Here is a 26,701-nt window from a genome sequence, read left to right as displayed (position 1 = left end):
CATCTGAATGACCTGGTTGTTCTATGAAGACACTCCATGCTGGCTGGTTAGAACTCAAACACCTCTCTTCCCTGTTTGAGCTTTGGGAATTCTTTTGCTCACAACTCTGCTGCTTCTTTGGCCATGTGGAATTTCATCACCTTGTGCGTGTACAGCTTTTATTCATCAACATATCTGAGGAGACTGGAGCTGTCTCTCAGGCAAAGAGGATAAGAATTTGGCTTTGTCAAATGGCCCCTCTTGGAGGACAGAGAATCCATTCAACCTTTTGACCATCCTGCTGAGCTGAATTGAGAAAATAGGAGACTCAAGAGGCCTGTGAGGGGCCTGATCCCCTCCAGCATTTCCCAGATTCTTAAGCTGCAAAAGCAGAGGGGCTTAAAAGCTAAGCCAGTAACCTCTGTGACTCATGGTCCTAAGGAAACAATGATTAGTTTAAGTTGCTGGCCTGGAAGTGGGTTGGGTCTTCAGTGTACACATAAGCTCTCATTGCAGACTCTTTTTTTTCTTTTAATTTTATTTATTTATTTTTGGCTGCATTGGGTCTTCGTTGCTGTGTGTGGGCTTTCTCTAGTTGCAGCGAGCGGGGGCTACTCTTTATTGCGGTGCACGGGCTTCTCATTGCGGTGGCTCCTCTTGTTGTGGAGCACGGGCTCTAGGCACTCGGGCTTCAGTAGTTGTGGCTCTAGAGAGTAGACTAAGTAGTCGTGGCACACGGGCTTAGTTGCTCTGTGGCATATGGGATCTTCCCGGACCAGGGATTGGACCCGGGTCCCCTGCATTGGCAGGTGGATTCTTAACCACTGTGCCACCAGGGGAGCCCCTCATTGCAGACTCTTAAAGGCTGTACCTTAGTAATGGGGACACACACATACATAACATGAATATAGATTAAAGGAGAATTTCACGAAACAATTGCTGAGGACCTCTGAAAACATTGGAAACCATAAAACATTACTGAGAGATATTAAAGATGACCTAAATACATGCAGGGATATATAATGTTCATGGATTGGGAGACTCCAATATTGTACAAATAATAGCTCTCTAAATTAATCTATAGTACAGATTCAGTGTAATCCAGATCAAAATTAGAGCAAATGTTTTTGTGGAAATTGAAAAGGTGATTCTAAAATTTATATTGAAATACAGACGAACAAGAATAACAAAGTGTTGAATAAAAATAAAGCCAGAGGGCTTGTACTATCAAATATCTATTACAAAGCCATGGTAATTAAGCAGTTGGGATAATAGGAAAAAGCAAGTGGGGCACAAAAGGACTCTGAACACAAACATGCTTCCAATACTAGGGAACTCTTGGGTGGTCTTTAGAGGCAGCTTGGTTGAAGTGAGTTTGTTCCCCCCACAAAGCATGTATGTAAAGAAATACTGGGGTAAGGAAAGAGCCCCAGAATAGAGGCAGGTTGTCTATCTCTTTCTTACCGTTTTTATTATTCATTGATAATAGTTGAGACATGGCCAACGGGAAAGGTAAAATGTAATCTGCCAAAGGTAAATTTGACGACACTTTCTTAGAACAGTTGAGCCCTGTTTTGTAGTGTGAGTATATGGAAATTTTCATTCTGTAAATATATTCCGTGATGTAATTTTATTGGGAAGTGAAAGAATCTCTAAATCTGAATTTTAGTATTTTAATAATTACAATTTCTTTCTTTTACTTGCTCTTTTTTAACATTTTAATATAGCAATAAAATGATTTTATAAAAAGTGTTAGGTGCATGACATTTCTGTTTATTTCCTGATAAAATTAGGTAGAAAATACTTCAATGTAGAAATTAAATGTACAGAACCTTCTTAAGAAAAATGAAGTTTTATATTTTTAAAAAACCCTTAATTTCCACATTGTACTAAATTAGCATGCCTGTTCTGGAATTGTGCAGTGTGAGGTCAGGGTTCTGAAGTATGCAAGTTTTTGTTAACACTGTAATTGCAGAAGTGAGGATTGCCTGTATTTGTGTATGTTTATGTGTGTGTATACATCTATGTGTTTATATTTTTATTTACTTTTATTTTGAAGCATTTTCAAACTTAGAGAAAAATTATAACTGCAGGACAAAGAACTGTTTTCTTAGACTATTTGACAGAGTGCCCATACCTCATACTTCGGCATACAGGCATACTTTGTTTTAAAGCACTTTGCAGATACTCTGTTTTTTACAAACTGAAGATTTATGGCAACCCTGCATCGAGGATGTCTGTTGGTGTTCGTTTTTCCAACAGTATTTGTACACTTCATGTCTCTGTGTCACATTTTGGTAATTTTTGCAATATTTCAAACATTTTCATTGTTACTATATTTTTTATGGTGATCTGTGATCAGTGATCTTTGACATTACTATTGTAATTGTTTTGGGGCATCACGAACCATGCCCACATGAGATGGTGAACTTAATAAATGTGTGTCTTCTGACTGCTGCACCAACCAGCCATCCCTCATCTCTCTCCCTGTTCCCTGAGACACAACAATACTGCCATTAGGCCAATTAATAACCCTACAATGGCCTATAGGTGTGTTCGAGTGAAAGGAAGAGTTGCACGACTCTTACTTTAAATCAGAAGCTAGAAATGATTATAAGCTTAGTGAGGAAGGCATGTTTAAAGCCAAGATAGGCTGAAAACTAGACCTTTCTGCCAGTTAGCCAAATTGTGAATGCAAAAGAAAAGTTCTTGAAATTAAAAGTGCTATTTCAGTGAACACAGGAATGATAAGAAAGTGAAACAGCCTTATTGATGACATGGAGAAAGTTTGAGTGGTTTGGATAGAATATCAGACCACCTACAACATTCCCTTAAGCCAAATCTAGAGCAAAGCCCTAACTCTCTTTGATTCTGTGAAGGGTGAGAGAGGTGAGGAAGCTGCAGAAGAAAAGTTTGAAGGTAGCCGAGGTTGGTTCATAAGGTTTAAGGAAAAGAGCTGTCTGCATAACATTAAAAGTGCAAGATGAAGCAGCTAATGGAGAAGTTGCAGCCAATTATCCAGAAGATCTAGCTAAAATATTATTGAAGGTGGCTACACTAAACAGCAGGTTTTCAGTGTAGACAAAACAGCTTTATATTGGAAGAAGTTGCCATCTAGGACTTTCATAGCTAGAGAGGAGAAGTCAGTGCCTGGTTTCGAAGCTTCAAAGGTCATGCTGACGTGTTAGGGGCTAATGCAGCTGGTAACTTTAAATTGAAGCCAACCCTCATTTACCGTTCTGAAAATCCTAGCGCCCTTAAGAATTATGGACTTCTCTGGTGGTGCAGTGGTTAAGAATCGCCTGCCAATGCAGGGGACATGGGTTCGAGCCCTGGTCCAGGAAGATCCCGCATGCCGCAGAGCAACGAAGCCCATATGCCACAACTACTGAGCCTGCATTCTAGAGCCTGTGCTCTGCAACAAGAGAAGCCACCGCAATGAGAAGCCCGCACACCGCAGTGAAGAGTAGCCCCTGTTCGCTGCAATTAGAGAAAGCCTGTGCGCAGCAACGAAGACCCAACGCAGCCAAAAATAAAATATAAATAAATAAATTATTTTAAAAAAGAAGTGAGCAGAAAAAAAACAGTTAAAAAAAAAGGAATTATGCTAAATCTTCTCTGCTTGTGTTCTGTAAATGAAACAACAAAGCCTGGATGACAGCACATCTGTTTAAAACATGGTTTACTGATGATTTTAAGCCCACTCTTGATATCTTCTGCACAGAAAAAAAGATTACTTTCAAAATATTACTACTCATTGACAATGCACCTGGTCACCCTAGAACTCTCATGGAGATGTACAATGAGATTATTGTTTTTTTCATGCCTGCTCACACACATCCATTCTGCAGTCCATGGATCAAGGAGTCTTTTAGACCTTCAAGTCGTATTATATAAGAAGCACGTTTCGTAAAGCTATAGCTGCCATAGATAGTGATTCCTCTGACGTATCTGAGCAAAGTAAATTGGAAACTTTCTGGAAAGGATTCATCATTCTAGATGCCATTAAGATCATTCGTGATTCATGGCAAGAGGTCAAAATATCAGCATTAAGAGGAGTTTGGAAGAAGTTGATCCCAACCCTCATGATTTTGAGGGGTATTCAAGACTTCAGTGGAGGAAATAACTGCAGCTGTGGTGGAAATAGCAGGAGAACTAGAATTAGAAGTGGAGCCTGAAGACGTGACTTTTATTGTAGATATCTCATGATAAAACTTTTAATGGATGAGGAGTTGCTTCTAATGGATAAGCAGAGAAAGTAGTTTCTTGAGATGGAATCTACTCCTGGTGAAGATGTGAAGATTGTTGAAATGACAGCAAAGGATTTAGAATATTACATAAACTTAGTTGATAGAGCAGTGACAGGATTTGAGAAGATTGACTCCAATTTTGAAAGAAGTTCCATTTTGGGTAAAGTGCTGTTGGAAGGAAGAGTCAATCTATGTGGCAAATTTTATTGTTGTCTTATTTTAAAAGAAATGTCCACAACCACCTCAGCCTTCAATAGTCACCACCCTGGTCAGTCAGCAGCCATCACCGTCAAAGCAGGACCCTGCACTGTCACAAAGATTATGACTCACTGAAGGCTCAGATGATGGTTAGCGTTTTTTAGCAATGGAATATTGTAAAATTAAGATATGTACATTGTTTTTATAGACAATGCTCTTGTACATGAAATGGACTACAGTATAGTATAAACATATCTTTTATATGCACTGGGAAACCAAAAAAATTTGTGACTTGCTTTATTGTGATATTTGCTTTATTGCTATATTTATGTTATCGCAGTGGTCTGGAACCAAACCCACAATATCTGGGGTACGCCTGTATTTGTCTTAAGACCATTCCATTACGTAAACACAATATAGTCATCAGAATCAGGAAATTAACATTGGTATATTACTGTCATCTAATCCTCAGACTTTACTCCTGTTTTGCCAGTTGTCCCAATAATGTACTTTAAAGGATCCATCTGAAATGATTCATTGCATTTAGTTGTAATGTCTGTTTAGTCTTTTTCAAAATCTGGAATAGTTCCTCAGTCTTTCCTTGTCTTTCGTTGACGTTGACAATTTTGAAGAACACAGGACGGTTATTTTGTAAAATTTCTCTCAATTCAGGTTTAATTTATTTTCTCATGGTTAGATCAGGTTATACAAATTTGGCAGGAATATGACATGAGTGATGCTGTGGTTTTCTGATTGCATCCTGTCAGGTGGTGTGTGGTTTTGATTTGTCCCATTAGATGTTCACTTTGATCACTTGAGTAAGTGGTATCTGTCCATGTTCTCCACTTTTTACTTCTTCCCCTTTGTTATTAATAATATTTTATGAGGAGATACTTTGAAACAATGTAAATATCCCATTCCTTTTTGGTCTTCGAATTTATTCATTTATTTATTTTTGTTAGTATGGTTTCCTGTATTTTCCAGTGGGTTAAAATTCCTTACTATCCTTATTAATTTTGATACTCTCATGTTTGCCATGGTTACCTCCTGAAAGCTGGCTTTTTTGTTCTTTTGATACATCCTCATTTTTCTCTGAGTACAGTTGACCCTTGAACAACATAGGTTTGAACTCTGCAGGCCCACTTATTTGGAGATTTATTTCAGTAGTAAATACTACAGTACTACATGACGCATGGTTGGTTGAATCTGCAGCTACGAGGAACCTCAGATATGGAGGGCCGACTATGAAGTGATATATGCAGATTTTCGATTGCATGGAGTGTCGGCACCCCTACCCACTCCCCCCTACATTGTTCAAGGGTCAGCTTACTTCCTTACTTTCTTGTACCACAAATTGTTACAGATTCATGTTGTATTTTCCCTGTCCCCGCCCTGCAATCAGGTATTTCTTTAAGAGGCCCAGTTTTCCTTTAAGTGGAGAATGGATTTTAGAAACCAACTTCTGGACTCTTAAGTGTGGTCATTGCTATTAGCTGTTGCTGTTCCCATGCCCTATCAGTGAACAGAAATCAGGAACACAACACCCCTGGGTTCATTCTAGCTGTCTCCTTTTCTCTTGTACCTGCCTTTTCTGATGGTGGGAAACCTGACTTCCATTTTGCTTAATATATTTACCTACTTCATCAGTTACTTTGCCTGTAATCAGTCTCCTTTTGGCGCCACCCCTTTCCCATGCAGGCATCTTCCTTATCGCATTTGAACTCCAACTCTTGGGGACAGTGTGCCTCCATTTGTTAATGGGTAGCCAGCTCTGGGCCACTGAAGCTCTCCCACCCACTCTAGTGGTGATGTCTAGCTTCGCCTCATGCAGTGTCTTTAGAACTGAACTGTTCAGGAAGGGGAGGGGAGGCAGAAGGGAAGGGATTGAATGATCATTTATTATTGAATGGACCTTTCAAATATGATTTATCATTTATGAGTGAAAATATTCATTACACTCATTTCGAAGTAGAAAGATGGCATTGGAAATATGTTGTTTCCGTTGTTACCTATAGGTTTAAAAGATAAGACAATTGTGGGCTCCCCTGGTGGCGCAGTGGTTGAGAGTCCGCCTGCCGATGCAGGGGACACGGGTTCGTGCCCCGGTTCGGGAGGATCCCACATGCCGCGGAGCGGCTGGGCCCGTGAGCCATGGCCGCTCGGCCTGCGCGTCCGGAGCCTGTGCTCCGCAATGGGAGAGGCCACAAAAGTGAGAGGCCTGCGTACTGCAAAAAAAAAAAAAAAAAAAAAAAAAAGATAAGACAATTGCCATGTGAAAACTCTGGGTGGTCACTCTACAAGAGGTTTTATAGAGACATAATGGATAGAGCTGTTGATTTTTTGAGGACAGTCCTCTTGAATTTATCTTGACTATTCATTCTCTTCCTAGAGTGATATTCTTTCCACCAGTCTTATCTTTGTCTTTCCGTGGGATTTTTCTGCATACTTGATTTTTGGTACTGAATTCCATCAGCTTCTGGAGTTGTGTTGTGATTCTTTGAAGGACTTGATGCTGTCCTTCCCTCTTCTTGTTTTCTTGAGAACTTAGAAAATGAAAAATACTAGAGATTTGATTCCCACCTCATTCATATTTTTCTTCTTTTCCTATAGACTATTTTCCTTTTACCTTTAGGGAATAAGAGGCAGCATTATAATTAATTTGAACATGGTATTTTCTGAATTATAAGTTTTTTCAGTGTTATATTTTACCACCAAATGGGAGAAAGGCTTTTGTCTGCCCTTTGTTCATGTCACTGAGATCTCCTATTGTAGCACTTACTTAATAGAAATGTAGTCTCTGCCTTGGTAGATTGTAAGCTCCTTGAGGGCTGTGAGACAGAAGAGTTTCTCTTTCTTTCATTCCTATGCAAAGCACCTAATAGGCCTAGCTCAGTGTTCAGTAAATGTTTAATAAATGAATTATTTGGAAAACTGGACCATTTATATGAGGCTTGATTGTTTGACATCTGCATCTTTAAGTCACTTTTTGTTAAGTTTCCTTTTAATATATAGAGCAAGTAGATTTAAAAAAAAAAAAACTATTGAACTTGTTTCTGACTTAAAATGTTCTGATTTGGTATTGGTTTTCTCCTTTTCTGACAGACAGTTTGTCACAATTTATTGGTTATCCCTGCCCGAAGCCAAAGCTTTGACATCCTGCAAAGTGCCATCAGTAAGCATTTGGTAAATATACTTAAAATTTTTTTCTGTTACACGAAAGCATAGCATTGGTTAAGATTGAGTTTGCCGTAACCAAGGAGAGAGTGAGTGTCCAGAAGTCTAAGCTTAATAATTTCATTATGCTGAGGTGAGAACTGAGAAATCTTAGTGTTTTTCCTGGCTGTTACTAATTAATTCTGTGACCTTGGGAACATCTCCTCTTTTGCCAGGACCTTACTTTCTACATCTGAGCAATGAAAGACCTCTTATACCTCAGGTCCTTCTGACTTAAAATGCTTTAATTAACACGTGCCAGGTGTCATTGTGTTGGGAATCCAGCATCCGTACTGGGGTTCAGTTTCCACCCAGAAGGTTTGGGGTGTAAAGTAGGGATGTCACCTCACAGGCTCAAGGCCTGGTCACTGGAAGCAGTGAGCTCAGCCATGAAACTGACTTGTCTTTTGGCCAGTGGGTGTCTCTCGTTCCCATTGGCATTAAATTCTCATTAGGTATGCCTGGGTTTTGCTTTTAACTTCCTCCAACATTTACACTTTGCCCTTTGGCTTTTACTATAATGATGTGAGGGGCGAGTCCAAAACTGTTATCTTCCGGGGATTCTCACTTGTTTGGATAATTTTACAGGCATGTCTACACCGCCTTTTCTTTACTTCCCTCGAGTTGGAAGACTACTACGTTGACTCCTCAGTACTCTCTTTTCTCCCTGCTATCAAACTTCTAATCCTTATACACTGTGTCTCCAAAGATCCCCATCTTTTTTCTTTTCTTTTTTCTTTTTTTTTACTTCCACTCCAGAAATTTATGCCCTTTGACTACTTTCACTATTCTAGTAAAAGATCAACATTCCAGTGTTGATCTGGCCACTTCTTTCAGACAGCCTGAGTAAAGGTTAAGACCTCAGAACCTACAGAGTTTATGATAACTCAGCAGTAGTTTGCAGGAGATTTAAGCCATGTATACATGCAGTTACAAGTTAGAGTCCACCTTAATGACAATTTATACAGTAGAGTCCAGGTGAGTTAGCATACCATGATGTCCCTTATCTGGGTTTTGGGACAGTGAAGCAGTCAAGTGTGAGTATAGTATTATCTTACTCCATTATAGGTATTTTCCTTAGTTATGTCTGAATGACTGGTTAAATCAAAGGGCAGGGGAAGGATAATTGTAAAAGGAACTGTGGTTTGTACATTTAATTACCTGGGGTGGGGGTGGTGCCAGATATTAGAGTTTTCCGGTCTGAATAATCTGAAGGTCATGTAAATGTGATTGCTGGTATCACGATCTTCTTTGGATGTATGAAATAATCCTTTTAAATAATAGTATTTCTGTCCATCAGTAGAAATTGTAACATCTAGAAAATTTTAGGAGACTTTGTCATGAAGGGGAGGCAGTGGATTGGGTTATTAGTATTTCTTGAGTTTGCGTATATTTCAGAGTCATTTAACGTAGCAACTAAATTCTCAAAGGAAAACAGGATCTTAAGGTGTGGTTGGTGGCATGGCATGTATTATGTATACACAAGTTTCCACCAGTAGTGATGGAAGGTTAACTCTCCAGATAGTGGTGTTTGGTTTTATTCTGGGGAGAGGGGCTGTTGTGAAGAGGTCATTAATCTCATTTTTCTCTGCCTAGGTTGGGTTGACTGTAATTCCTGACAGCACGGTGGGCTGTGTTTTGGGTGTTATCTGTAAGCTCCTGGATCATACGTGTGTACTTAGTGAGACGCTGCTGCCATTTCTGGCTTCTTGTTGCTACAGTCTTCTTTATTTTCTGCTCACTTTAGAGAAAGGAGAAGCAGAACATCTAAGAAAGAGGTAATAGTTTTTGTATTCTTAAACTTTAATTTTTTTCCTACTTGTTCAACTCCCCTCAATCAGTCAGGCAGTTGGTCAGTCATTCAATCTGTAAGAGATATTTCCAAAATCTAATTCTCTTTTAGAGTTTGTATAAACCTAGCTAGCTTTTCTTTGTTCTTTTATGAATCCCCTTTGTGACGGTGAGCAGTCTTAGTTTTTTTTTTCCCTTTAAGCTACAAATTTGAAAAGTTAGATGGCATTAGAAAGTTTCCTGAGAGCTTTCCTTATTAACTTTGCTATAGATCTGGCAAGAAAAAAAATTCTACTTTTAGAAAGATGAGCTTACTATTAGTACAAGCCTTTGTATTTTGTTTTGGGCTTCATTAGAACTAGCCAGCATGGATTTTTTTTTTTTTTTTTGCGGTACGCGGGGCTCTCACTGTTGTGGCCTCTCCCGTCGCGGAGCACAGGCTCCGGACGCGCAGGCTCAGCGGCCATGGCTCACGGGCCTAGCTGCTCCGCGGCATGTGGGATCCTCCCGGACCGGGGCACGAACCTGTGTCCCCTGCATCGGCAGGCAGACTTTCAACCACTGCGCCACCAGGGAAGCCCGCCAGCATGGATTTTTAAATTCTTGGGTTTAAGGAAATTGTTCTAAGATGCTAGTGTTTTTAATTAGTACTTTTGCTCCTATATAATTTTTAGACTAAAGCTTCTAGGATAGTATAGAAGATTCCACTTTAATTTTCAAAGAGTGTTCTCATGCTTATGTTCTCATTGGTATGCTGTTAACAATTCATTGCAGAAGGTTTTTTAAAAATCTAACAGATGAGCAAATATAAGAAAATAAAAATCATTCTATCACATTTTGACATTTGCCTTTTTTGAGCTTTTAAATGTCACCAAAATATACATATGATTGTATAAAACATTTCAATAGTTTAAAGAGTATAAACTGAACACCTGTTTAACCAACCTCCTGGTTCAGAAATAGAACATCGTCAGCACACTTCTTCCACAGTTACATTTCTCTTCTACATCCCCAGAGATCACTTCTGTGTTAGTCACTTCCTTACCTTTTTATTTAAAAATTTTATGTGCATTTATAAGCAGTTTCATTTTTGTTTTGCATATTTTAAGAATTTGATATATAAGAGGAATTATACTATATGTATTTTTTGTGACTTGATTTTCATCATCATTTGTGAGAGTACTCATGTTGATTCGAAGATGTATTTCATTCATTTTTGTTTCTCTATACCAGGAGTCAGCAAACTTCTTTCTGTAAGGAGTCAGTGAATATTTTAGGTTTTTCAAACCATAACGTCTCTTGTCAGAACTACTCAGCACTGCCCTGGTCATGTGAAAGCAGCATTAGATGATACATAAATGAATGGGTGTAGCTGTGTTCCAATAAAATTCTGTTTACAAATACAGGCTGTGAGCTGGATTGGCTGTGGTCTAGTACCCCTGCTCTGTAATCTTCTGTTATATGCATGTACTATAACTTACCCATTTTACTGTCAACAGACATTTGGATTTTTTCCATTAAGTGTGTGTATTTAAAACTTTGTACATTTCACTGTTAATATCCTGTAAAATTTACACATAAACAAGCGTAGATTTGATGGTACTTTTCTTACCATCATCAAACTTTCGGGCCTGATAGTTCAAGAAAAGGCTTTGTAAATAGCAAGGAACTTCTCAGGGTTCTAAAAATTTTATAATGAGCATCCCCATTTATGAACTATGTATATTGTTGTTTGTCATTTCCTGTCACTTGAAATGTAGCCCATTTGTGATATACTCTGATAAGAAGTTTCAAAGATCTTTTTTAGTTTCTTATAGAAAAACATCCTTTGATTTTACATGGTTGGACTGAACAAAATTCACTGTATTTAATATTTTGCCTCTGTAAAATTCTGTTTTTAAAAGTGTTTTGTACTGTGTATTGAGTTTGATATGCATCTCTCAGGATGACATTAGTCACAAAGAAGTGTTGGCAGTCAGTCTTAGGTACTTAAGTTTCCCTTTTGGGCTGCTCCTACCCTCCTAGAGAAGGTGTTTGTGAGATTACAAATAATGAGAGTGCCAGTCAAACTACTGGGAGCTTTTGATTTCACAAGTGCTGACCAAAAAATCGGGCTTGACCAATTTGAGGTATTCAAATTTGAGTGGCCACTGTACTTTGAAGAAACTATTCTGTTGTCTTCTGGATTCATTGTTAGTAATGAAAGATCTGCTGTTCAACTTAGCCCTTTTGGTTCCTAGGTAGTAATCTATTCTTTTTTTTTTAACATCTTTATTGGCGTATAATTGCTTTACAATGGTGTGTTAGTTTCTGCTTTATAACAAAGTGAATCAGCTATATGTGTACATATATCCCCATATCTCTTCCCTCTTGCGCCTCCCTCCCTCCCACCCTCCCTATCCCACCCCTCTAGGCGGTCCCAAAGCACCGAGCTGATCTCCCTGTGCTATGCGGCTGCTTCCCACTAGCTATTTTACATTTGGTGTAGTGTATGTATGTCCATGCCACTCTCTCACTTTGTCACAGCTTACCCTTCCCCCTCCCCGCGTCCTCAAGTCCATTCTCTAGTAGGTCTGCGTCTTTATTTCCGTCCTGCCCCTAGGTTAGTAATCTATTCTTTTCTATGGTTTCACTGTTTTCTCTTTGTTGCATTGCAAATCAGGGTGTATCCTAGTGTAGGTTTGTTGTTATTTATCCTGCTTGAGACTTAGTGTACTCCTTTAATCTGAAGACTTAATGTTTTTTCTTCAGCTGTGTTTTTATTTCTGTTATCTTCCCCACTGTTTCTATTCTCCCCTAAAAGCTCCTTTTAAACATAGGGAGTTTCTCATTCTGATTCTTTTGTTTAATCCTTCTATTGAGTTTTTATTGTATCAGCTATTGTTTTCTCTTTCATCTATTTTGAGTTTTTACTCGGCTCTTTGTCATTCTTGCTTTATTGGTGTTAAAGGTCTTGTCAGTTTGTTCTGTTTGCTCTCTTTCTCTCTGGTGTGGGAATTCTCTCATTTTGGGGAGCAGATGGGGCTCTGGAGGTTGTCTCTAGTGGGACTGAACAAACAAGCTCATGTTTTGGATTGTATAACTTTCTCTGAATGCATCTTTTGTGAGAGTTTGTGGAGGTTGTGGACACCTCCCCATGGGGCAGTTTCACATTTGCATTTTCCTGGCTTCCAGCTCTATGCAGGGAGCCCAGTTCTAGCTCCCTGCTTTCCATACCTGGGGCTGAAGCCTCAGCTTCCAGCATTGTTTGTTGGCTGTTGAATACTCAGCCCCCAAATCCCATATCCAGTTCTGTGCTCCTGTGTATCTTCATGAGTTCTGGCATAGTTTCTGGCACCTAGAGATATCAACCATTCTGGCTTTTGAGCTTGGCTGTATTTTTGTTTTGTTTTTTAGAGTATATTATCTGTATTTCCCTGTGTTTGGGGAGTGGAGGGGGGTTGGTTGGTATTATCTGACCAGAATACATCAGAAGTTTGCAGAGTTAGTGGAACTCCTGAAAATTATCTGTGAAATATTGGACTTTCATCAGTTCCTTTAGAGTGGTTTAGAACCATTGCTTTATGTTGACCTAAAATCTCAACTTCATAACAATTTATATAGAGTTGGTACAGTTATTTCTGTGCATGACAACTCTTAGAAAACCCTAAGAATGGCTCTTCAAATGGTATTACTTACATCATTCATGGTACCCAGGTCTCTCTTCTGTTTGGCCTGACAGTTTTCTTCAGTTGTGGTGTGTGAAGGTGGAATTCTGAATTTTACTCATTCATTCAGTATACTTGTATTTGGTGTAATGTAGAATCCATAAGCTCTTTTAGCAGTTTTGATCCACATTTGAAATCCACTGAAGTTCAAGTAGAAAGTGAATATATTGGATCAGTACAGTAGTAACTTATTAAAAAGAAAACCGAATGGGTAGGAATTGTGGAGGTAGGAATTTGAAACCCAGCAGGAACCAAAGCAGCTTCCTCTATTCTTTTTTCTTCTAAGTTTTGTAGTCTTTAATCTCTGTGCCTTTGCCTCCTCATTAGCTATGTCTACAGTCTGGCTTTCTCTTTTCTCCTTGCACATGGCTGTCCTAACCTGGCTGTGCATGAGTCCACAGGCTGAATAAAGTCTCTTCAAATAAGAGGATCTGTTTGGCTTAATGGATTTGGTATCTACGTTTGATGCAATTGCTGTATGTGGAGTTGGGAGGGGGGTCAGATGGTGAAAGGTCTGGAGGTAGGCTTTCTTAGAAAGGCTTGGGACTGGGAGGATTATGCACTCTTGGTAGAGAAATTGTAACAGGCTAAGGTCAGAGCTTTTAGCAGCCAGTGAACTTTTCCTCCAAAAGGATATTGCTCCATTTAATTGACACACTTCTAGAATGTGGTTAGGCCACTTACCTCTATCATAAAACATTTTTGTTCCTGTTCTTTAAAGATACCGGAAGAATGATGCTCACTGAAATTTGGATTTATTTACCATCTCTGGCCTGTAATAGTTCCCTTACTGGCTGTTTTCTCAAATCCCTTTGGTTCCTTGTGAGCACATCTTTCTCTGGAAAGCTGCCCTGTTCTAACACATTGAAGAGACTCATAATCCAGGTCAGAGGCTCAGAGTTTCATGAAGTTCTTTTCTTCCCTTTTTGCCATTGGGACATTCTTACTCTTTTGACATTTGGTGTTGTGTAATAGACAGTTGAATAGTGTCCACTGGTAGAGAATAGTACGCATGTATAGATCATTCTGTGGTGAATGCTGTGTTAAATATGATCACTAGGGCTTCAAGAATGTCTTGTTAAGCCCAGGGAAACGCTGGTTGCTAGGCTTCCTGAAACCTGTAAAATAGGGGAAGCAGCTGATTCTTCACTGCATTTGCTTTTTTAGCTCTGATGAAACCCAGTTCTTATTAGTTTTGGTTTCTGGGGTTTTATCAGAAAACACCGTGTTTCTTAAAAGGACATTTTCAGTCTTGGGAAGTATGGAAAGGGCACTTTTCCTGTATGCGTTGGTTCACTGACTCATTTCTGTTTTGTAGGGACAAGCTGTGGGGCGTCTGTGTCTCCATCCTGGCACTCCTGCCTCGAGTGCTCAGGTTGATGCTACAGAGCCTGCGGGTGAGCAGAGCTGGACCTGAGGAGCTGCCTGTGGTGGGCCAGCTGCTTCGCCTGCTGCTGCAGCACGCACCCCTCAGGACTCACATGTTGACCAATGCCATCTTGGTGCAGCAGATCATCAAGAATATCACAGTAAGAAGCATGAAACAAGGGCTTTGTACTGTTCATACTAGATTCATGGGCATGGAGGTGCTCTGGGAGGCCAGCGTTTCTGTGTGTTGACGGACTCTTGGAATTAAGCCCAGTGTGGTGATTTCTTAGGGCTTCCCCTGCCGTCTAGTAACTGACTGTCACTTAACCAGCGGGGTGACTTTGATTGCAGAATCAGTACTAAAAACCGTAAAATACTCAAACTGAATTAAGGTGGCAGGCAGCTTAGTTGGAAAAAGTACAGGCATCAGAGTCACTCCTACCTGTTTTGTGATACAGATTCTATTGCTTAACTGTGATAATTTGGCAAGTTGTGTGGGGTTGTTTTTTTTTTTTTTTAACCTATCTGAGCTTTGTTTTCCTAGCTGTAGAAATGGGAATAATAGCAACATTGTTGGGTTTTGTTGACCATTAAATGAGATCGTCCAAGTAAGGTTTATACTGTAACTGATAGTTACTAAGCACCCAACAAATGTTAGCTGTCATTAAGGAAATTGAGCAGGAATAAACTAAGGCCTATTTCTAGTCACTTAGTTCACTGGAGAGGCGGAAGAAGTTGGAAGTTGCAGGCTTCAGCTTTGTCTAATGGTTGGTTCTCTGTGTTCACCTGGGGTGGGCAGTTCTGTTTATTAAGGATTCCCTTGGTGTTTTTGGTTTGGGAGAGTTAAAGTGAGGTTTTTTGTATAGGCCTTTGATTGGAGGGGGTTATTAATTGGTATATGTAATAATACTTCAGAGTAATAGAGCTTATACCTACATATAACAAAAGATGTATTCTGAATTTTCTCAGTAATGGAAGAGGATGCAGAATTCAGAAATAGTAGAAGGGAAGAAAAGTTAAGAACTTGGATCATTCCGAGGTTGGAGAATCAGCCAGTCTCTATAAGAATGACAAATTGAGACCTGTTGAATCATCAGTGAATGTTACGAGATTCTACAATGCGAAGGGGCGGAAGTACAGAGTGTAGGGGTGGTTAATGGTGAAATTTCATTAGTCCCTAGCAAATGTGGGAGGGAAGAGACCCAACAAGAAACTGGTAGCACTTAATACTTGAGGATGAAACTAGGAATTTTAATTACCTGTGGTAATAATACCTGATTAATAGGTTCCTTTTTTCAGTGAGATTTCATTTGATAATTTATAGATGAGGATACTATCGCAAGGACTGTTTGAGATCTTGTTTGGGTGGGGGAAAAAACCATCAGGAAGCCGTTTTGGTACAACTCTCATATTACTCTTGTTTTTCTCTGCAGACATTGAAGAGTGGAGGTGTTCAGGAGCAGTGGCTTACAGACTTACATTATTGCTTCAATGTGTACATCACTGGGCATCCCCAGGGACCCAGCATGTTGAGTACAGTGTATTGAAAAGGCACTGTGGCACCTCTGTTTGAAATTGTTTATTCACATCTAATTTTGAAGAGACTGATGTAATAAATGTTTGTCATTAAAGCTGAACTTTTAAAGAAGTTGTTTATGAACCTTCCTTTGCACTGAAATAGGAAAATAATGCTTGGGAGTTCCCATTGATGCACAGGCTGGCTTCCTGGACTAGCATGTGATATGTGGTAACGGGTATTCTGTATTTCATAGTTAAGTATATATAAAATACAAAGCGATAATATGGTACCTTCTATTGTATAGTAAGAAATAAGCTCAGTCTTTGTGGTCCCATCTAGGCAAACTTTATTCTTTTTGTTCTCAGCCCCAGTTCATTCAGACAGCAACAAACTAAACTAGTTTTTGGTTTGGTTTTGTTTGGGAGTGGTTGCTTCTCACTCTGGAGTTGTGTTTCCAGAGGATTTCTAGCAAGATTTCAAAACAGTGCTCCCATTTGTTGTGGATTTTCCTGTACCTAAATGGTCCTTGGTCTGAGCTGGGTAACTCTTACAAAGTGGTTTTCTACTAGTGATCCATTGTAAGAGTTCTTAATTTTTGTTATAATCATTTTCATAAAAATGAAGTAATTTAGTTAGTTAGCCAACTGTAAAAAATCCAGATAATTAAATAACACTTCATTGCTTCCAGCCTCTTACTGTCAGGACAGGGGTGGCAGTAATCTTAAAATGCAAGCAGTTCTAGAAATATTTGTGAGCCTAATATGCCATTGTTTCTGCCTGTCTACATTCCTAGTAGCTTTGCCCTTAAAAAATGTGAAAAAGCCCACAATCACTGGATTTTATTTAAACCATGTGTTCTTAGCTAGAATGCATAGTTAGCACAGTTTCCCATGCCAAAGGAACAGCATTTTGACAAGGTTGCTCACCTCTGCAGGTCAAGCAGAAAATACACGTGGAAGGTTAAGGCCTGAATTGGCACCCCGTGCATGAGTGCCTGGTCTGTAGACCTTCCTGACTGAGGCCTTGGTGCTGTGATACTGCTGGTGCTCAGCAGAAGGAACGCCATTCACAGGACGTGGCAGCAGCCTGTGGTCTTCAGAGGCTGACACGGCAACTGTAAAATGTAAGCAATCAACAGTATACCTATTACAGTCTTACAGTGTCTAACAGCAAAACACTGGGTAAAAATTAAAACTGATGATGTTGGAATAACAGGATGTGGTGTCTGTAATGAAGTCCATTGCATTAGCTTCCAGAAAAGTAGTGAACTGAAGGCATCTGCTGTGGGACAGGCTCTTCCCCATCTCATTTAGGTTCTTCACTGGCGCCAACAAACCAGGCTTGCACCAGTTGAGGAGAAATCCCAACCCAGCAGCGTCTTTAGTGCTCACTTCCTTAGTTTTACTTAGACTTAACTTATTAGAAATACTCTTTTCCGGCCGTCCTCACGGACATGTAGGCACACGGGCAGTTTTGCACAGGTATAGTTTACCCTGGTCCTTGCAGCACTGGCTAAGAATTTACAAAACAGTGCTGTGTAACAGCAGAAAGAAAACACATTTCTCTCGGTTGTTACCACATTTTCAGTCTAATAAGCCTTCAGGCATGGATATTAAAGTTTTCCCAAAGTGTAAACGCTAATCAGAGAATTCTGCACTAGCTATTAGAACCGCCCCCTCCGGGCACAGTCTTCCTCCATAGGCAGTCGAAGCTTTGTTTTGTTTCTTGATGGGTTAGCTGATTGCAGGTTATAAGAAAAATTCTTTGATCTTCCACTGTTCTCAAGGAGGTGTATACACTGCAAGTTGCTCACTGTTAAAAACAAATACCAGATATTCAGATTATTATTATTGCTACTATTATTATTATTTTTGGCCATGCCGTGCGGCATGCAGGATTTAGTTCCCTGACCAGGGATCGAACCTGCGCCCCCTGCATTGGGAGCGTGGAGTCTTAACCACTGGACCGCCAGGGAAGTCCCGATATTCAGATTATTAATTTTAATGCTGAAGGACAGAGTTGATTGGTGGGGAGGAAGAAGGGTTTAGGTTGGATTATCTATGGGGCTGAATAAGGTGATGGCTAGTTTATTGTAGAGACAGGAGGACGTCAGCCCTCCATTTTCCATCCTCTCAAAGATACCTGACATCTTTAAGGAATAACCCTGACTATGAGGGGGCAGCTGCTTGAGGAGGTAGGACTGGAACTTAGGTCTTCAGTCTGCCTGGAATAACTGGTATGATATTGCTTTCTCTGTGCATCTCTGTAACATAACACAAACATATCTATCATTTAACTTTCCCTGTGCCACATACTTGGCTATAGTCCATTCTAGAAAATAGGCTCCTTTGAAAACTATTCAGGTGATAGAATAATAGGCATATCAAACAAAGTGGATTTTTTTTTTAGGCCTTTTTATGACTTTGAAATCACAGAGTTACAGGATGCTACAGTTGAAAAATTTTAGTGGTGAGCTCAACCCTCTCTCTCACTTAACAAATGAGGATACTGAGCCCCCGACCAGTTAAGAGAACTTGCCGAAGCCGTACTGCTGGATGTCGCTCCTAAGTGGAGCAAAGAAGCAAACATGAAAGGTGAGTAGTTTTTAAAAAGTTACAAAAATATGTCTTTCTCTCATCTGGTTTTATTACTGTTACTTCAATAAAGTTAAAGTGAACTGTTTGGGAACTCTGGTGTGTTTGTGGCTGCCTTTGTTGTATCAAGTCTTGAGCTGTCATCTGCATACCCCTCTGCAGGTGGGCAGGAATATTCTGCGTTCATACAGGGGGTACCGTTTTTAGTAATCACTTAAGCCATGGTTATTCCATTCGTTGGAATGGAATTTTCTATTTAGAGGAAATTCTTTTATTTTTAACAAGAAGGGCCCCCAGATTTAGGACATTGGTATATATATGCTCTCTGGTCATGACTGTGCTGCTGTTCTCTGTGGGTGTGGGTGGTTTGCAGGTGGGTGTAGAAGACTGAGGAGAATGTGATTGTTTGCCTCCTGGATGCAGGTAGAGAAACAGTCCAAGGAGTTTGTTACTGTGCTCTAGCCAGCTCACATTCTGCTCCTTGTTTTAAGAGGTAAAGGCACTAGTAAAGTCTCTCCCCAAATTGAAGGGGTTAGGAGCCACAATCTTCACTCAGATATATGAGCACCTACAATGTGCCAAACAATGTACTAAAGCTAAGTAGAACAGTGAGCAAAATCCAAAGATCCTTAACCTCATGGAATTCTCAAAGCAAAAATTTCTATTCACGGTAAAGACTAAAATGAGTGGTTTGTCCTTCTTGGTTCCATTTGCTATCTGTGATTCTGCATTGCAGAAACCTACTTACATGTATGTCCAAGTCATGCCCATTTCATGGAAATTTATAGACTGTATTCTGTATGAAACACAGGCTGCAGCTAACTAGCTAGGAGCTCTGGTGACCATCAGCCTTATTCACAGGTTAATGGTTAATGTGGGTAGGTGGGCCTCATAAAACCTTTGTCCCCCAAGCTTAGGTTTAGGAAAAGATTCTCTTTGGTCCTCATCTGTTTTCAAGCCAGTGTAGGACAAACAAGCTGATAGTTTATATGACGTCCTAAGAAACCATTATTTCTTTTATTTATTCTGTCCTTTAACTGTGAGTCCTTTAACTAAAAGCCTTTATGCCACTAATCACCTTCATTTTTAAAGATTTGATAGTCCTGGACTTTTGAGACAAAGTAAAAAATGCTCTGATTATCTCATTCTAATATCTGATTATCTAAATGCTACTACTTAAGTAGTTTTATCTGACAATGTGTTTTTGAAACTATTCTTTAATTCACTCAAGTGTAACTAGAGGTTTGTTTTGTTTGTTTTAAACCTAGAACCATGGGCCTGATTCCTTTGAAAGTCTCTAATTGCCCCTGATTAGCCTGTCTATATTACATGAGTTGCCCAACTCTTATTAAAGCTTTGGCAGTAATTACTGTCCCCCCACCTCTTGGTTTTCCCCCCATCAAAAATAAATGAATGTTAAAGTTCACGCTGACAGTCATTGTTCACCTTCCCAGCTGTGCTCTGTTCCTGCAGGATGACTGTGGATCAGGGACTGGGGGGAGTGTGTTGCCATAGCCACCCATGAGAAACACTGGACCTGGCATTAACTGCTGACAGCACTGAACTTATCACCCAAATTTAATTCTGGCATGAATGAAGGGGCCCTGAGTAAAACAGTCTTGTCTTGTGGCTAAAAAGAAAGTTCCTGAGCTGCTCCTGTATGAGTGGAAGTGTGCACAGTTGAGCCTGAGCTGGACATGCTATTAAATATTAAAATATTAAATGCCTCCTTAGGGGGCCCTAAAAGGCAAAAGTCAGAATCTATGGTCAAGGGACTCCTTCCCATCTTTGGGAAGGAGCTGGAGGATCTTAATGTGAAACCAAAACAGAGCAAGAACTCCCAAGGTATTACTTTGAAGAATGACAGTATTTGTGTTTCCCCCTCCTGTATGTGAACAAGTATGTAAAAGTGATCAGTAATAGGTGCCACTTATTGCTTCTGCTGGAGGTAATGTTATTACGCTTTCGCTTGCAAAAATAACTTGCCTCTTATGGAGAAGAGATGTTTATTATAGTGGTAATTCCATGAAAGGGGGATGAAGAACACATGTAATCCTGAAATCAAATGACTCTTGGAACCCCTGGCAGTCTGTTCTAATGTCTTCCACCTTTGGGGATGAAACAAAAAAGGGAACTGTTTCCCCACATGGTCTCCCCACTCTGCTTTGCCCATGCAGTGGCTGCCTTACCTGAGTTGAGACCCAGCACAGAATGGGCTTTTGAAGATCTTGTGGGCTGATGTACTTTTCCTTCTTGAGAACCTGAAATCAACCAACAATGATCATCTATTTCTGACCAGTGACAACTGTGGCCTGACCAAGTTCTGAATTCTTTACTGAGGTGAAGGCTTGAGCTTGCAGGTGTCTGCCAAGATAGATTAGGCATGGTGTGGAAAAACTACATAGGCCTGTCCGGGTCAAGTCTGCAGATTTTGCTGCCAGGGCCGCAGATCTGTTTGTAAGGGTGCCCTGACTTAACTTTTTTTCCACTGGGGAGCTAGCCAGTCCTGTTCTCTGAGTTTATTTGGATGGGCACTTTGCAGAGCTGAAAGTGTTTCAGTATGCAGCAGTTCATCTGCTAAACAAGTATGTACTGTAGGGCTTGGATCTGGGGTATTCCCACAGACAGGCAACTCTGTACTATCTAAGCGTAGGGAAGTCAGTGTGAGGCAGGCAGGGTCTGCCTGGGCCTGGAGTCCTCTAAATGGAGAATTTTAGGAAAAACAGGCAGCAGCCTAGAGCGGTTGCTGTGGTGAGGCTTTCAGTCATGAAGCCCAGCAGACAATCTCTTGGCTGTAAGGCTTTCTCGGGTGAGATACCAGAATACCTCATGAAACCAATTCTGACCCAGAATTGCTGGAAGGGAGGCACTAATTATGATGAGAATTCTGTTGGTGCCTGGAAGTTTACTAAAGTTCCTACCTGAATGGAGGTTTGCCCAATGTAACTAAATCCTGTTTTCAAATTCTGATGTGACACACTCTGGGGGTGCTTGTTGTAAACTACAAAGTACCCAGAAGGACAGTTACCGTAGATCTGCTTGAGCACTGAGTGCCTGGTGGGCTTGGTGCCTGAGCTGCCCTTGGGTGGACTCTTGGTGGTCCTGCTTACTGCCATGGCCTTTGGGGGTTTCAGTTCCAGTTCCTTCCTCCAGACCTGGAGGATCAAAGCCATGTACTCTCGGTTCCATCTGTCCATATCTCTGGTTCCAAGCTGCTTTATGTGCAGAAGGTGGGACAGGTGCTTCCTGAGCTGGTAGCTGGTGGGGTCAGAGGAGGGGAGAGACTTTAAGATCACAATATTGAGAAAACCAATGTTCCTTAAAGTTCCTAGAAGCTATAGGAAGAGTAGTTGCTGAACTCTTGGGAGATTCAGTCAAGCTCCCGTTCCTAATTTCACTGGCAGTATGTTGAATGTTGAATTCTGTCTTTGTCCATCAGTACTTCCTAAACTAGGAATCAATCAGATGGGTCCTTGCCCTCAAAGTGGGATAGGCCAATGTGTAAACAAATGCAGTACGAGAAGTACTATGTGAGAGCAAAGAGCTAGATGGCTGATATTTGTGCTGGGTTTTAAGGGATGAGTAGGAGCTTGCTAGGCAGGGAAGGGCATTTTAAGTAGCAGAACTGGCATGAGCAGAGGTAGATGCATTTGTGCAGGAATGTTAAAGTGAGATGTGTGTGAAGCATTATGTATTTGGTAAGGGAAGGAGGCTGGGAGGCTGGGCTACATTGTGGAAGCTGTGTCAGGGGAGTTGAGTCATAGCCCAGCCCATGGCTGAGTGTACCTCCTACCTGGCCCCTACCTGATCAGGAAGGCTGGCCAGACCACCTGGAAGCTGCGTAGCCCGTCCAGCAGTGCTCAGGAAGGGTGTACGGTAGGCAGAGCCGATCATCCACAGAATAAAGCCAATAGCACTGTTCAGCCAGGAAACTCGGGGAGCAGGCCAGTTTGAATCAAGACCACAAAGAGGCTCGCCACCTTTGGAACCAGTTGCCCCCACTCTGCCTGGGCAGGAAAAGTAATTCATAGCCCCAGCCATTGCTGAATACAGCCTTCAGCCTGTCCAACCAGGGGAGCTTACCAGAGCACACAAGAAGCTTTGTAGCCCACCCATCAACCTTTCTTAACGTAGCACTTGAAGAGAGCACAGCCCGTGGCTCCCCCACTCCACCCCAGAATAGAGCTAGTGGCTGTGTCTGGCCAGGGAATTCAGTGCACAGTCTTTTACCCAGTTTGGGTCCCTGAACATGAGCTGTGCAGGCCCTGGGCCTGTCCTACTGTCCCACCAGAGCAAGGAAACTAAATCATACCCCTGTCTACTGCTGAGTGTAGTGCCCAGTCCTGGCTGTCTAAGTAAGCCTGATCAGAGAGCCCGGGCAACTGCGGAGCCCATCCTGTAGCCTCACTTGAGGAGGGAACCAAACCAACAGTCCTGTCCAACTGTTCGCAGCCAGCAGTGGCAGCACCCTCCTCCTCCCACCCCCTGCTCCACAACCTCAGGGTTTGGGCAGTGGCCCTGCCCCCAAAGAGACAGCAAGCCCCACCTGCTCAAAATACATTACCAGCAGACACATCCAGAAACCCAAACTGAGCTGACTGTTGAAGAGTTCAGTTTGCTCTCTGCCAAAGCAAACCTGGAAGAGGAGCCTGCTTATTCAAATGCACAGATGCCAACATAAGGAATCAAGGATACAAAAAAATGAAAAAACGAAACAGGTAAACATGACACCAAAGGAAACTTTAAAAAGCTCTGAAAACTGACCTTACAGAAATGGAGATCTGTGAACTGTCAGACAAAGAATTCAGAATTCTCTTAAACAAGTTTAGTTGTCTGTGTGATCTTATAGTTCACTAAACAAAATTAGACAAACAATGCATAAACAAAATGAGAAAAAGTTCTAAAAAATAAAAACTATCAAAAAAAAAAAAGCCAAATCCTGGAGCTGAAAAATAAAATGCCTGAACTGAAGAAATCAATAGCTTCAAAGGCACACTTAACCATGCAGAAGAAAGAATCAGTGACCTAGAAGACAGGACATTTGAAATTATCCAGTCAGAGAAGGCAATAAGAAAAAAAGAAGTGAAAAAAGCCTATGGGAGACGTATGGGACACAAAAGAAACAGTATCTGCATTATGGGAATTCCAGAAGGAGAAGAGAAAGGGACAGAAAGTACATTTAAAGCAATAATGGCTGCAAACGTCCCAAACCTGAGAAGAGAAATAGACATCCAGACCCATGAGGCTCAAAGGACCTCAATAGGTTGAACCAGAGTAGGGCTACACTGAGACACATTATAATTATTAAAAGTCAAAGACAAAAATAATTTTGCAAACAGAAAATAGAGAAGTTACATACAAGTGAACTCCCATAAGACTATAAACAGATTTCTTGTCAGGAACTTTTCAGGAAAGAATGGGATGACAGGTTCAAAACATTGAAAGAGGGCTTCCCTGGTGGCGCAGTGGTTGAGAGTCCGCCCGCCAATGCAGGGGACGTGGGTTCGTGCCCTGGTCTGGGAAGATCCCACATGCTGCAGAGCGGCTGGGCCCATGAGCCATGGCCACTGAGCCTGTGCGTCCGGAGCCTGTGCTCCACAACGGGAGAGGCTACAAAAGTGAGAGGCCCGCGTACTGCAAAAACAAAACAAAACAAAACATTGAAAGAAAAAGACTATCAACCGAGAATACTATACCCAACAAAGTTATCTTTCAGAAATTAAGGAGAGATAAATACTTTCCCAAATAAGAGCTGAGGGAGTTCATCACCACCACACCTGCCTTACAAAAAATGCTAAAGGGAGTAAAGTAAAAGGACATTAATCATCTTAAGGCAGTGTAAAACTCACAGGTAATAGTAAACATATAGTCAAAGTTAGATTCTGTAATATGGTAATGGTGGTGCATAATTAACATACAACTCTAGTTTAAAAGTAAAAAAAAGGTAGTAAAAATAACCATAACAACAGTAAGTTTTATTGGATATGCAATATAAGAAATATTTATGTAAACTGTAACATAAATAATCTAAAATGTGAAGAGGGAGAAGTATAATATTTAGCAGTGCTATTGAAGATAAGTTAACAGTTTAAAATAGGGTGTTATTTTAAGATATTTTAAGATACTTTATGTAAGCTTCATGGTAACCACAAGGGAAAAACCTGTACTAATTACACCAAAGAACATGATAAAGAAGTCAAAGCAGACTGATACCAAAAGGCATCAAAACACACAGAAAAGATAGCAGGATAAGAAATGAGAAACAATGGATCAACAGAACAGCCAGAAGACAATTAACAAATTGCAATAGTAAGTCCTTACCTACCAATAATTACTTTAAACATAAATGGATTAATTCCTCCAATCAAGACAGAATGGCTGAATGGATTAAAAAAAAACAAAAAACAAGATCCAATGATACATTATATTCAAGAGACTCATTTTAGCTTTAAACACCCACACACACAGTGAAGAAATGAGGATATTTCAAGCAAATGGTAACCAAAAAACACACCCAAAAACAAAAAAAGCAGGGGTAACTATAATTATATCAGACAAAACAGACTTTAAAAATGTTATAAAGAGGGCTTCCCTGGTGGCGCAGTGGTTGAGAGTCCGCCTGCCGATGCAGGGGACATGGGTTCGTGCCCCGGTCCGGGAAGATCCCACATGCCGTGGAGCAGCTGGGCCCATGAGCCATGGCTGCTGAGCCTGCGCGTCCGGAGCCTGTGCTCCGCAACGGGAGAGGCCACAACAGTGAGAGGCCCGCGTACCGCATTAAAAAAAAAAATGTTATAAAGAAACAAAGAAGGTCATTACATAATGATAAAGGGGTCAATCCATCCGGAAGATATAACAATTGTAAATATTTATGCACCCAACATCAGAGCACCTAAATATACAAAGCAAAACTACCAAAGCTAACAGAAGAAATAAACAGTAATAGCTAGGGACTTTAATACCCTACACTCAGCAATGGATAAATCACTCAAAGGGTCAAAGAGGAAACTGGATTTGAACACTATAGACCAAATGGACATAACAGACATATAGAGAATAGTTATCCAACAATCAGAAAAAACATTCTTCAAGCGCACATGGAACATTTTCTAGGATAAATCATGTGTTAGGCCACAAAACAAGTCTTAGCAAATTCAAGAAGATTGAAATCATACCAAATATCTTCTCTGATCATAATGGTATGAAATTAGCAATCAATAATAGGAGGGAAATTGGAAGACTCATAAATACATGGAAATTAAACACTCTCCTGAACAACCAGTGGATCAAAGAAGAAACTGAAAGGGAAACTTAAAAGGTATCTTGAGACAAATTGCAAATAGAAACTCTACATACTAAAACTTATGAGATGCAACAAATGTAATTTTAAGAGGGAAGTTCATAGCAATAAATGCCTACATTAAGAAATAAGAAAGATCTCAAATAAACAGTCTAACTGTATGCCTTAAGGAACTAGAACAAGAACAAACTGAGCCCAGAGTTAGAAGGAAGGAAATAATAAAGATTAGAGCAGAAATAAATGACATAGAGAACAGGAAAACAATAGAAAGGATTTAAAAAGCTAAGTTGGTTCTTTTTTTCTTTTTTTTGCGGTACACGGGCCTCTCACTGTTGTGGCCTCTCCCGTTGCGGAGCACAGGCTCCAGACGCGCAGGCTCAGCGGCCATGGCTCACAGGCCCAGCCGCTCTGCGGCATGTGGGATCTTCCCGGACTGGGGCACGAACCCGTGTCCCCTGCATCGGCAGGCAGACTCTCAACCACTGCACCACCAGGGAAGCCCTAAGTTGGTTCTTTGAAAAGGTAAACCAAATTGGCAATTAGCTATACAAACCAAGAAGGGAAAAAAAGGATTCAAAGCAACAAAATCATAAATGGAAAAGGAAACACTGCAACTGATACCACAGAAATACAAAGGATCATAAGAGGCTACTGTAAACAACTATATACCAACAAACTAGACAACCTAAAAGAAATGGAGAAATTCTTAGAAACAACCAACCTACCATGACTGAATCAGGAAGAAATAAAATATCTGAACAGACCAATAAAGAGTAAGAAGA

The 26,701-nt window shown here is 40.6% G+C and overlaps 2 protein-coding genes across 7 annotated transcripts in view; one reads left to right on the top strand and one right to left on the bottom strand.

Annotated features, from left to right (window-relative positions):
- Positions 1-16,098, top strand: part of TEX10 (testis expressed 10) — a 55,847-nt gene extending 39,749 nt beyond the window's left edge. For 2 of the 3 annotated variants that reach the window (XM_073806336.1, XM_019948912.3), the window contains 4 exons: positions 7,530-7,610; positions 9,237-9,418; positions 14,457-14,667; positions 15,940-16,079. In XM_073806336.1, coding sequence (XP_073662437.1) covers positions 7,530-7,610; positions 9,237-9,418; positions 14,457-14,667; positions 15,940-16,053 — 588 coding nt within the window. In that variant the 3' untranslated portion in view covers positions 16,054-16,079. Of the gene's footprint in view, positions 1-7,529; positions 7,611-9,236; positions 9,419-14,456; positions 14,668-15,939 lie in introns of all 3 variants that reach the window. The other variant, XR_012332609.1, reaches the window with a different exon arrangement.
- A 256-nt stretch (positions 16,099-16,354) lies between these two features.
- Positions 16,355-26,701, bottom strand: part of INVS (inversin) — a 143,154-nt gene continuing 132,807 nt past the window's right edge. For 2 of the 4 annotated variants that reach the window (XM_073806334.1, XM_073806335.1), the window contains 3 exons: positions 21,648-21,877; positions 20,809-20,880; positions 16,355-17,139 (listed from right to left, as the gene is read on the bottom strand). In XM_073806334.1, the coding sequence (XP_073662435.1) occupies positions 16,961-17,139; positions 20,809-20,880; positions 21,648-21,877 (481 nt within the window). In that variant the 3' untranslated portion in view covers positions 16,355-16,960. Of the gene's footprint in view, positions 17,838-20,808; positions 20,881-21,647; positions 21,878-26,701 lie in introns of all 4 variants that reach the window. The other 2 variants (XM_019948910.3, XM_019948911.3) reach the window with 2 other exon arrangements.

This window comes from Tursiops truncatus, chromosome 6 (genome assembly GCF_011762595.2).
Source record: "Tursiops truncatus isolate mTurTru1 chromosome 6, mTurTru1.mat.Y, whole genome shotgun sequence".
Taxonomy (NCBI): Eukaryota; Metazoa; Chordata; class Mammalia; order Artiodactyla; family Delphinidae; genus Tursiops; species Tursiops truncatus.
This window is presented reverse-complemented; position numbering and strand designations above follow the sequence as displayed.